Source organism: Dipteris shenzhenensis, chromosome 4 (assembly GCF_047967505.1).
Source record: "Dipteris shenzhenensis isolate YYH24624 ecotype China chromosome 4, Dip_SZ_1.0, whole genome shotgun sequence".
Lineage (NCBI taxonomy): Eukaryota > Viridiplantae > Streptophyta > Polypodiopsida > Gleicheniales > Dipteridaceae > Dipteris > Dipteris shenzhenensis.
In genome coordinates, this window is record NC_141599.1 from 35,227,980 (window position 1) to 35,240,306 (window position 12,327).

General features: G+C 42.3%; 1 protein-coding gene across 1 annotated transcript; it reads left to right on the forward strand.

The window, feature by feature from the left end:
• The first annotated feature begins 1,646 nt into the window (after positions 1-1,646).
• On the forward strand, positions 1,647-3,545 carry LOC147902766 (trans-cinnamate 4-monooxygenase-like). The gene is made up of 3 exons (XM_087373770.1): positions 1,647-2,486; positions 2,613-2,743; positions 2,846-3,545. Exons 1-3 carry the CDS (start codon positions 1,711-1,713, stop codon positions 3,436-3,438), a joined length of 1,500 nt encoding a protein of 499 aa, XP_087229896.1. The 5' UTR covers positions 1,647-1,710; the 3' UTR covers positions 3,439-3,545.
• The last annotated feature ends 8,782 nt before the right edge of the window (positions 3,546-12,327 follow it).

Consider the following 12,327-nt stretch of genomic DNA (forward strand, 5'->3'; position numbering starts at 1 on the left):
TCCATTCACACATAATTATGTGAGTTTAGGTTATTCCCAAAGCCTTGGCATGTGTTTTAGTGCTATGACCATTATCTACCTTTTCCTAGGATAGGGCCATTGCATGTCCTAACATGGATCTTGCCTTATGAAATATGGCAAGATCCATAAGACATATGATGAATTAAAATACATATATGATTCTTCTCATTCTCTCTATTTATTTAAAGAATATAGAAGCTTTACATCAATCATGGTACTGCATACCAACATTCCTGTTGTACATATAGATGCCCATACTAGTGCATGTAGTCATCATACTAGCCACTCAATGGATTAAAGATGCCTAATCCAATTTGCATTATAACCTTGACCCATGATAAGATAAATTTTAGTCCTTACTTGGAGATAAAAGTATGGACATGAGGCGCCATGAAAGGTTCTATGTGGACAGGGCATGTGTGCCTACCATGTTGCAACCACGTGAACAAAGCTATGAAAAAAGAAGGGAGATCATCATGCGAATAGCAACAAGTGAAAGGTACAAAAGGGTGATGTTGATTGTATGAGATTAAAGGGATAAGAATAATAGATGCATAACAGCAAGTGAAAGGAATAGAAGGCTGATGGTTGATTTTTCTATTTTGAGAGCTAGCGTTTTGTGAGTCACGCATGTACACCCACCATACATGTGATGGAGAAGTGTTTCCCTGCGCCTTAACATGTATTGAGCAGTGAGCTCAAGTGTGGATCCCCATGGCTCTCTTTTCTATGAAGTGAAAAAGTATTTCCCTCCATCGTAACATGTATTTGAGCACCATCTCAAGCGTGGATTCCCATGGCTCTCTTTTTTATGAAGTAAATTATTTAATCATTCATAAGGCTTGCCCAAGATCAAAAAAGCAAACAAAAAGGAAATGGTGTGCAGGAAGACTAGAGGAGGTAAAGGGGAGAGAGAGAGAGAGAGAGAGAGAGAGAGAGAGAGAGAGAGAGAGACTCAACCACTTTAAAGTTTGCATTCAAGTCCAATGAAGAAGAGTAAACATATTGTCCAATTGCAAAAATGTACTTCCAAAAATTCTAAAAATGCCTAATTTCAGCTTTCCCAAATTTGAAGCGTTGCTAAGGCTACCCTGAGGGCAAGCCAAGTTGGCTACCCTGAGGAAAGGCCAAAAAGTGTTTCCCTCTACCTTAATACGACTCTAGGGTGAGAAATTGAATGCCAACTACAATGATCTTCTTTGGGAAAACGGAGCGAGGTGCAATGGATATTAAGACCTTTGAGGGAGGCTACAAATAATGAAGTAGGGTTTTGTATGGGAAAGAGTGAGCAGAGGGAGCTGTGTGAGGGTCGTGCAAATAATGAAGTAGGAAGTGTGAAGCTAAAAGTCTATGTAGCCATTTTACAAAGGGAAGGTGACGTGGGGAGGGAGGGACTGAAGACGTGCAGGAGACGAAGGTTATATATTGTAAAGGGGAAGCAAAAAAATAATAGGCGTTGGACGTGGTCACATGGGAAGACTGGGTCAAGGGGAAGTAGAAAAATGCAAAATAGTCACGCGCTGAATGAAAATCTTAATATAGGCAAAGCACGCTCTTTATACCACCCAGTCCCATTACAATCTTGTGCATTCGGCCACGTTGACTTCTTCTTCTTCTTCTTCTTCACCACCTTCATAATATACTTCATCATCTTCTTCCTTTGGAGCTCCTCCCATCGCCATAGCCATTATGGACCTCTTCTCCCTCCTCCTCTCCCTCCTCGCCCTCTCCCTCGCTTCCCTCTCCCTCCTCTACCTCTCCCGCCCCAAACTCCGCCTCCCCCCTGGCCCCTTCTCCTTCCCCATCTTCGGTAATTGGCTCCAAGTCGGTGACGACCTCAACCATCGTAACCTCTCCGACCTCGCCAAAAAATATGGTGACCTCTTCCTCCTCCGTATGGGCCAGCGTAACCTCGTCGTCGTCTCCTCCCCTGAACTTGCTAAGGAGGTCCTCCACACCCAGGGCGTCGAGTTTGGGTCTCGCACCCGCAATGTCGTCTTCGATATCTTCACCGGGAAAGGCCAGGACATGGTGTTTACGGTCTATGGCGACCACTGGCGGAAGATGCGGCGCATCATGACTGTGCCCTTCTTCACTAGTAAGGTGGTGCAGCAGTCTCGAGTCCACTGGGAGGAGGAGATAAATTTCGCCATTGAGGATCTGAAAGCTCGACCTGAGGCTGCCACCACTGGCGTGGTTATTCGGAGGAGGTTGCAAATGCTCATGTACAATAATATGTACCGCATGATGTTCAACAGAAGGTTTGAGAGAGAGGATGATCCCCTGTTCCTCCATCTTAAGCGATTGAACGGCGAGAGGAGCAGACTTGCTCAGAGCTTCGAATATAACTACGGGGACTTCATCCCAATATTGCGGCCATTCTTGAAAAGCTATTTGGCACTGTGCCAGCAGGTGAAAGATGAAAGGCTGGGGCTCTTTAAGAGGTTCTTCATTGAGGAGCGAAAGTAAGTCTCGCCTGCTATTCAGATCTCCCGTGACATTAATGTTAGCATTTTGTGGTCACAATCGCCTAATCTATGTCTGTAAATATTGCTTCTGAGGCCCTGAATTTTTGCTGCTTCTCGTAACAGGAAGCTTACTAGCGTGAAACCACCCAGTGTGGATGAGAAATGCGCTATCGATCATATCCTCGACGCACAGAAAAGTGGCGAAATCAATGAAGACAACGTTCTTTACATCGTTGAGAACATCAATGTTGCAGGTGAGATCTCGACTTTTTAAAATTGATCAAGCCCCGTTCATTTTCCCCTAAATTTTTCTGAGGACAGCCATTGATCTATGTTATGTGTACTCCAACCTTCAGCTATCGAGACTACCCTGTGGTCTATTGAGTGGGGAATTGCGGAGCTGGTGAACAACCAAGACATTCAAAAGAAAGTCCGCGATGAGCTAAACACCGTTTTGGGCCCTGGCGTCCCCATCACCGAACCCGACACACCCAAGCTACCATACCTACACGCGGTGGTGAAGGAAACCATGCGGCTGCACATGGCCATTCCTCTGCTGGTGCCTCACATGAATCTGCATCAAGCCAAGCTGGGCGGGTACGACATCCCAGCGGAGAGCAAGATCCTCGTGAATGCGTGGTACTTGGGGAACAACCCAGAGTGGTGGGAGAAGCCGGAGGAGTTCAGGCCGGAGAGGTTCTTGGGCGAGGAGAAGATCGATGCGAGCGGGAACGATTTCAGGTTTCTACCGTTCGGGGTGGGGAGGAGGAGCTGTCCAGGGATAATATTGGCGATGCCGATTCTGTCGTTGGTGCTGGGGAGGTTGGTGCAGTCGTTCCAGCTGCTTCCACCACCCGGGCAGAGCAAAGTGGACGTGACGGAGAAGGGAGGGCAGTTCAGTCTTCACATCGCCAACCACTCCACAGTCGTTTGCAAGCCCATCGTCTGAGGCAATACTCTTCTGGCTGTTTTTGCGGTGTGTGAAGCTCAACCGTCTCTACTCTACCTCCTTCCAACTTCACATCGACCTTGCTGTAGCCTTGCTCGGATCACCACACTCCACTCTCAGTTCTCTTTCACATCCTTCCTCTAGCTTGCCTCTGATCACCACACTTTGTTCTCTTCTCTTTCTGTCTTATCAGCCGCCCTACACTTTGTTAGCACTGCGTTCCAGGCAAAAGCTCTACATTCACTTTTGAAAACAAAGTGTCCCACGCCACCCATCGAGTGCGTAATCCCGTGCCCATGCTCAGCGAGGTTCCATCTACCCTCTCCTTACTTGCCATCCATTTGGTCTTCTATTTCTTTTCAGATCTCCTCTGATCTTATCTTATATTTAATTTAACTACCGAGTTGTATCTCACTGCTTTCGAGTTGTACTTATGTTTTAATAACATTAATACCCCTACTAAAAGAACAATCGAATTGTACACGTGCGCTGGCATCTTATGTTTTAATACCATGAATACCTACTGCTGTAGCAGGGTAGGCCACGGGCGCTGGCCCCTTTGTGATGGCCACCTTTTGTTGGTCCTTTATTGCGGGATTGACCACCCCCTTTAATTTCAGTCGGCTTTTAGTTATTTATATATACAAAGAACAATCTAATTTCATACTAAAAGGGAAGGAAAAAGAGCCTCGTTTTTAGAAAATTAAAATAAAGCAAGCCCACTTAAATTAAGAGGGTGGGTTAGGCCCAAAGAAAACGCCCTAATTATAAAAATTGAGCAAGCCGTAGGCCTACTCTAAATGCAATGGAGACATATATAGCACGTTTATAACCCCATAGCTATCTCAGCCACTGATGCATTCACAAGAAAGTCATGTCTTTCAAAATCATTTAGACTTCACAAGCAGTTGTAGCTTGAATGAAAAGATTCTGGACATCTTTTTGATTAGCCTTCTTCTTTAGTGCTAGTCTTCGTCATGGTTGAGTCTGCCCTTAACCTTCGAAGTGCAGACAGACACTCAATACGAAGATTTTGTATAAATGGATGCTAAAGTATGTCGGTGTGTGGATTTGTATGTATAAGAGCATATTTTTATACTATGGTCTACACCCATTGTTGGGCGCTGATGACATTAGTGGGAATGTCATAGTAGCTAGTCTTTGCTATGCGTGATGGAGTTTATGGTTTTCAATCTTAAGAGTGACTATCGTGATATTGAAACTACACTATGTTGTGTTTTCAGAAGATGAGTTTGGGAATGTTCCTAGATTCATGTAGGTATATGTCTTTCTAGAATCTTAGCAACATCCACAAGCATGCTCTCGGTACCTGTAGACCTGTATCCTCTCTGTAACCAACAAGAACGTTAGAGCCAAAGATCACGTGATTTTTTATACATCAGATGGAGAACAAAACGTCAAAACACCATGCCAAGAGGGTAGAATGGCATCTGTTCATGTCACCCAACAACCCCATCCACCAATTAGAGCCTAGCTAAAAGCTCAACATTAATCCGCTTCTTCTGATTACCATCTCAAGTTTAGACCACATCGTATGAGCTGACACACATCTTCACATCAAATGAATAAGAGATTCCGTATTACACAATGGGCAAATTGGATTTACTGCGAACCTTTTTGCTAGCTTTGCTCGGACTGGGATCCACTGATGGAGCACCTTCCAAGCTATAAAGTTCAGCTTGCCCCGCTTACACCCAGACCAAACCTCCTTCATCCTTTTTCGCCACCACCCGTAGGACCGACGTAACCCCCACTTCCTATTTAGATCCGGGTAAAGCTACTGAAAAACTCACAACATTTCTATACAAAACTCTGGCCAAGATCTTTTTGAGACAAGTCTTACGCAAATACCATTCGGATAATCTATAAGACTTCTACTTAATACAGTTAGTAGGCCCCTTCTGAGGTAGACTACAAAGAATTCACTGCACAAAAGCTGTTTCTTGCACAGATAGAGAAAAGGCATAGCATATATCACCAATCGGCATCCAACCGCCTTTTGCTAACACCCAAATCCGAGACCAATATCTTAATGCTTTCTTGAAAATGTTTGCCACTTCCCTCGCTCTTCTATTAGCTTCCACACTACTGAGTTCCCTAGCCACCTCGTTGTCCAGTTCTTGAAACCACCTTGCAAACTTTGGACCACTTCTTGGCATAATATTCGGATGGTTGCGAGCCCACATCCTTACCATTCTCCTCGGGACCGAGTCATTCAAAGAAACATTTTCGAGATCATGGTCTTGCTTTATTAAATGGGGTGTGGGGGGTTGAAGAGGAAAAAGTCCTTAAGCATTATATTAAAAGGGGGGGGGGGATATTGAAAACTATAAAGGCTCATGAAGACCCATTGCATCACAATCCTAAGAGTGTTCAAGCATTAATATCAATTTTTGAAACATGTAGAATACCTATGAGAACTTGTGCAAATCATGGGACCTTCTAGAATAAAGTCCAAACTAAGAGAGAAAGTCCAATAGAAGCTTTTGGTTAGCTGCCTAATCTTTTCATTAGTTGTCTGGTGGTGCATGTAACCATCAAAACTTGTAGGAACCCATGCATGACCTTGTGGTTGAATAATGTGGAGGAGCCTGTGCATCATGCTCTTGTTGAATAATGTGTGTAGGAATGGGCATGAGTCACAAATGGTATACATGACCCATATGAAACTTTGTTATTATATGGAATTGATTGAAAAATGGTCTATCCAAAGCCTATTGATCAAGCTTAGCCTCTACACTCTTCGCATACATTTCAACTATTGATTCAAATACCTGATGTGGTTCTCTTTGCATCTTGTGCTGATATAGTGAATCGATGTGAATGTATTATTGGCTTCTCAAGGCTGGGATGCCCACATAAATGCCCCATTTTTAAATTCAAATTGCCCAGAATTTGATGCAATGTCCTATCATGTTTTTAGAACTCTCTCATCATGTTTAAAATTTGAAATATATCATCCCCTATCAAATTCAACATGATTTTTCCAAAGTCCAAATGCTTGTCCAACTAGCACCTACCTTCCATCTCCCACCTTTTTTCATTCCATTTTCTTTATTTTTGGGTGCATTTTCACCTCCCACCTATTTCAAACCCTAAACTCAACAGTTGTCACTTTTTTTGAGTTAGAAGCTCCTTTTTTTGTTGTCCACCACCTTTGGATAACCTTTCATGTCATGATCTTCCCAAATCTCTTAGATTAAGAGTTCCCTCCTTACCCTCCTTTTTAATTGTCCTAAGGAGATTCTATCTTGAGTTTGAATAAGGTTTCCTTCACAATCTTATCACTTTTTCTCTAATCAAAGTTTCTTTCTCCATCTTGAAATATTGGGAGTAACAAACTATCAAATCTTTGAGGATATTTCTCTTTGTTTTGTTGTAATAAATGAATCACTATGCCTACAGCTTGGAACTTGGGGTGTGCTATTAAGAAACCCTAGATCTATGACACACATTCAAGGGTATTTAAAAGATCCCTTTATCTATAAATTCAGCATGCATAAAAAGATCCCTTTTTTATATAAATTCACATTTGGAGCACATTCCAAGCATCAAGCATGACGAGTATATAAGGAGGAGTAAAAGGGATCCAATTCCATGATTCCCATCAACTTGAGTGTAACACTTGTGGTTTTGAGTCCAGAGTTGAATCGTGCGTTTATAAACTTATTGAGTAGGTGTTGTCAGTGTGAGTCATGGTAGTACCATGAATGGTTAACGATAGGTGTTCCTTACATAGTTGATGATGAGCTAAGAGAATGAACATGTGAGGAAGGTTTGGGTGTCTAGAGTTCATCTTCTTATGCAGTTATTATTGCCTTGTACAATGAATAGAACACCCATTTCTTCAAAATACTAAGTAATCTGTGAGCAACTGCCCCATAATTGCATTTCAATTCCCATTTATTCATCACCCTCCTTTGGCTAAAAACAAACACACTGCATGAGGAATCATGAGCATGTAGAGTCCATCTTCCACTAAGTGATGAATGCTTACTTTAGCGATCTAGAAATAGGCATGCGACCTTTGCACAAACCTAGAGCATAGACACTCTGGATGATTTCAACCCACATGTAATGAGCATCACAATTTATATCTAATATTATTAGCGATCTTGCTATAGGTATGTTTACATCGAACATGCCAATGAACAAAGATGCTCCAAAGATGTGGATGGAGGCTATAAGTATGATGGAAGAATGTTTACTTCGAGAGCTAACTCCAAACTTTTAATGATGACTCTATGTTCTTATTCAACTGGTTGTCCCATGAGCCCTTCACTTGTCTAGGTGGTGGGGAAATTGCCTTTCCCAAATAACCAAGAGCCATGCAATGAATTGGGAGCTATTCTGGTGAGGTGCATTGTAAGTGAAAGAGCAGCTGAGTAGAGAACATGAGGTAGATAGTTGTCTTTGAAGCGAATCTAGAAGTGATCAATAAATGGGGTAGGGAGAGAGAATTGTATTATGTATGGCCAATTGGCTAGATAGAATAGTGTTTTGTGGTACTAAATGCACTCAATCCTTTATCCGAAATAACGGACCCTTCCTACTTTGATCTGTGGACTATTTATAGAGAGGAAGAATTTGACATTCAATAGACCAAGGTAGCAGGTACAACCCATTTATAATGATTGATTTCTAAATGTTGTACCTTGGCATCTACCCATTGCTAGGTTTGATTTGGTCATCAGATCATTTACCCTGTGTTTGACAACTTGCCACTTAAGGGCCATGGGTATTGACTTACGTCTAACCACTATTGTCCCTTGTGTTTACTCTAGCCTAAATGATGCTTGGTAGACAATGCAAATTGGTGGGCTCATTATGCTCATTGCTTCACCTATACCTTTTGCCACTTACTGTATTATGTCTTCTGATTGAAGAATCTTATTGTTGGGTCCTTCGCTCAGAGTCTCCCTTTGTCTTTTAGCTAGAGCCCATCTTCATTCCTCGGTTCGAGTGCTTGGCTTGGGCTTCAGTGCTAGTTGAGTCTCAGGGTTTAGTGCTCATCCCAACTTTATTTCAACCTACATCATTGTAGCTTTGATCTATATGAGTTGCTTCCATAGCCAATTAGTAGTTCATCCTCTAAACTAGGGTTGCATAAATCAGTCAAGTAGAATGCTTAGATGCCTACGGACTGATAATGGTGGAGAGTATATCTCTTATGACTTTTAGCATTTCTGTGATACACGTGGGATCAAGAGGGAGCTCACATCTCCTCATACTCTAGAGCAAAATCCAGTTGCAGAAAAGATGAGCCACACTATTCTGGAAAGGTTGCAATGTATTTCCAATGCAAGTCTTTAGGGTGGATTTTAGGTTGAGGCAATGAAGATAGCAGTGCAGATAGCAGTGCATGTGATCAATAGATCACCTAGTAAGAGTTTGGATGGTGGTATTCCTAAAGAGGCTTGGAGTGGCAAGCAGCCCTCTTACTCTCATTTGCATATATTTGGGTGTGAGGCATATGCACATGTGCCAAAAGACCTTCGAAAGAAGCGAGATCCTAAGTCTAGGAAATGCATCTCTCTGGGTTATGGTGAAAGTGGAGAGATGGGATATCATCTCTGGGATCTAGAAGCAAAGAAGATCATATGCAGCCATGATGTGGTCTTTAATGAAAAGAATATGCATAAGACACCCATGAGGAATGTGGAAATGAGAAGAATTACTTACCAGGATGTGAATCCACCTGCTTATGTTGATAGACAGCAAGCTGTCCATGCACCAAATGTGCATGAAATGGTGCCCCCAGGTACTCCCACAGGTACACAATCAAGGGTAGTTGATGGATCATCATCTATTAGTGGAAATAATGAGCCCAATGAGGCTAATATGCAGGCAAGATAGCAAGCTAAAATGCCCTTGAGAAGATCAGCTAGAGTGTCTAGACTGCTTGAGAGATTTATTCTAGGGCCAGACTATGTGATGATTACTAATTATGGGGAGCCTTCTTGCTATAGGGAGGCTATGATGCACGAGGATCAGTGCAAGTGGGAGTATGCTATGCAATCAGAGATGAATTCACTCATAAAAAGTAAGACTTGGGACTTGCTTTCTTTGCCACATGGAAAGAAAGCATTGCCATATAAGCTATGCAATCAGAGATGAATTCACTCATGAAAAATAAGACGTGGGACTTGGTTTCTTTGCCACATGGAAAGAAAGCATTGCCATATAAATGGGTCTACAAGATGAAGGTCACAGGTGATGATGTGCCTAAGTACAAGGCCCGTTTGGTTTGTTAAAGGGTTCAAGCAAGAGAAGGGTGTGGACTTTGCTGAGATCTTCTCTCCAATTGTGAAGATAACCACACTTAGATGCATACTTGGACTTGTGGCATTAGAGGTTATGGAGCTTATCTAGATGGATGTCAAGACAATTTTCTTGCATGGGGATCTGCATGAGGAAATTCACATGGTATAGTCGCAAGGCTTTGAAGAAAAGGGCAAAGAGCATTTGGTTTGCAAGCTAAGAAAGAGTCTTTATGGCAAGCAAGCGCCTAGAGAATGGTATCAGAAGTTTGATGCTTTCATTCGGTCCGATGGTTTGAGATTGATCACTGCCTCTATACTAAAAGGGCTAAGGATAATAGCTTGATACTTTTGCCACTTTATGTGGATGATATATGATTGCCTCAATATGTGAAACTGAGTCAAGCAGATAGTCCCAAATCAGATGACGAGAGGGACATGATGGCCAAGGTTCCTTATGCATCAGTGGTTGGGATTCCTATGTATGCTATGATAGCTACTAGACTAGACATTGCATTTGTAGTGGGAGTTGTTAGCCGGTATATGGCTAATCTAGGAAAGAGGCATTGGGATGCAGTTAAGTGCATTCTGAGGTATATGAAGGGTACCAAGGAGATGCGAATCTACTTTGGCAGAGGAAAGATACATGCACTTGGGTACACAGATTCACACTATGCAGGGCATGTGGATAGTAGGAGATCCACTTTTGGTTATGTGTTCACCTTTGCAAGTGACGCAATGTCATGGATGTCTTGCACACAGAAGTGCATTGCTTTGTCTACCACCATAGAGGCCGAGTATGTTGTAGCCACAGAGGGTTGCAAGGAGGCTATATGGCTTGATCAAGTTTTGGGAGATTTGGGGATTCATACACATGTACTGACATTGCATAGTGATTCCATGAGTGGTATTCAGATAGCATAGAATTTGGTATTTCATACAAAGACCAAACACATTTAGGTTAGGTACCATTTCATCAGGGAGGTACTTGAGGACAAGAACATAGAGCTGGTCAAGTTTCATACATATGATAACCCTGCAGATATGCTGACAAAGAGTCTACCTAGTTAGCAGTTCGAGTATTGTCTTGTGATTATGGGCATTGGATAGTATGCTCAGTGTGGATATTCTCCCTTAAAGGTACATTGTCCTTTAAGTGGGAGGTTGTGGGGTTAAAGGCCACTGTGCCTTAACCCCCGTTATGTATAGTACTCAAACACACACACACATATATATGGATGACATAGAAGATTAGGGTGTTGTGCACCTACCAAAACTTGTGTGGCTCTCTTCTACCTCTCCCTCTCTCTCACCCTCTTTCGTTTCACTTCAGTTGAGAGCACTTTCAACTTCCTATCACCAAAAGTTTACTCTGGGGGTGGCTCTGGTGCATCTTCCTCTTCCTTTGGCTTCTCAGGATCTTTAGTTGTCAATTCCTCATTGATGGTCATCAGAACTTTGGGAAATTTGATGACCTTTGCCTCTGCTTGAGATGCTATTTCTTCAAAGATTGCATCCCTCTACTCATCAATATATGTCTCTTCACTAGGTCAAAGAGATGGCACTCCTTATATTCTTCATAGTGCTCGACAAAACACACTTTTTGCTCTTGGAATCCAACTTTTTCCAACCATCTTTATGCACATGTATGGATGCATCAGATCCAAAAATCCTCAGATGAGGGATAGTGGGCTTCTTACCATCATATGCTTCATAGGGCATCATATCTGCAAACAGATTTGGTCTTGCTCCTATTGAGGATGTGAAAAGCAATATTCACTGCTTCACCCTAGTAAGCTTTTGAGAGACTTCTCCCTTTGATCATGGTCAACCTCATCTCTATAGTTGTTTGGTGCTTTTGCTCAGCAACTCATTCTATTGAGATGTGTGAGCATAGGTAAGCTGACGCTTGTAGGTAAGCTGACGCTTGATCCCATGCTTCCTATAGAAAGTGTTAAATTTTGTGGAGGTGAATTCCCCTACTTAATCAGTGTGGAATGCTTTGACATCCTTCCCTATTTCCTTCCCTACCTTGGCCTACCTATCTTTGAATTTCTCAAATGCCTGAGACTTCTTGGCCATGCAATATGTCCATGGATTGTGTAAATGAGTTGGTTGACATTGGTCCACAAATGTCAAAGTGGACCCAACTTTGATGGCCCTTAGCCCTTGATGTAGCCTCTTATGAGAATCGCTCCTAAGGGACTTCCACCTATAAGATCCTGGTAGACTTTCTCTGTGCTTCCTAGAGGTGGAAGTCCCTCCACCATCTTAGACTTTTGCGTTTCTATGAGCTTATTGGAAATGGCATTAGTTTAATCTTGATGGTTGTATCTAGAATGACTTCTATGATTAAAGCTCATAAGTGGCACACCAAGAGTGAAACATGAACGTGGTAGCCTTGTGGGCTTGTCTTTCTACCTCAACACACCTTGCAATTTTGTTTCGATAATTCTTGGCCTAATGGGTATGTCCAAAGGGCATTATGGTAAGACACAACCTATTAGTTCCATTAAAGTTGTGTAATATGGAGAGAATGCTCTAGTTTTATATGGAGCTTGAGCAATTTAAAAAAACATCAGTCTTTCTTATTGGTAAAGGAAGCCAC

Excerpts from the sequence above, each read along its gene's own strand:
- LOC147902766 (XM_087373770.1), top strand. The coding sequence starts at position 1,711 with ATGGACCTCTTCTCCCTCCTCCTCTCCCTCCTCGCCCTCTCCCTCGCT. Across the intron at positions 2,487-2,612 it reads TTCTTCATTGAGGAGCGAAA|GAAGCTTACTAGCGTGAAAC; the intron begins GTAAGTCTCGCC and ends TTCTCGTAACAG. Across the intron at positions 2,744-2,845 it reads TGAGAACATCAATGTTGCAG|CTATCGAGACTACCCTGTGG; the intron begins GTGAGATCTCGA and ends TCCAACCTTCAG.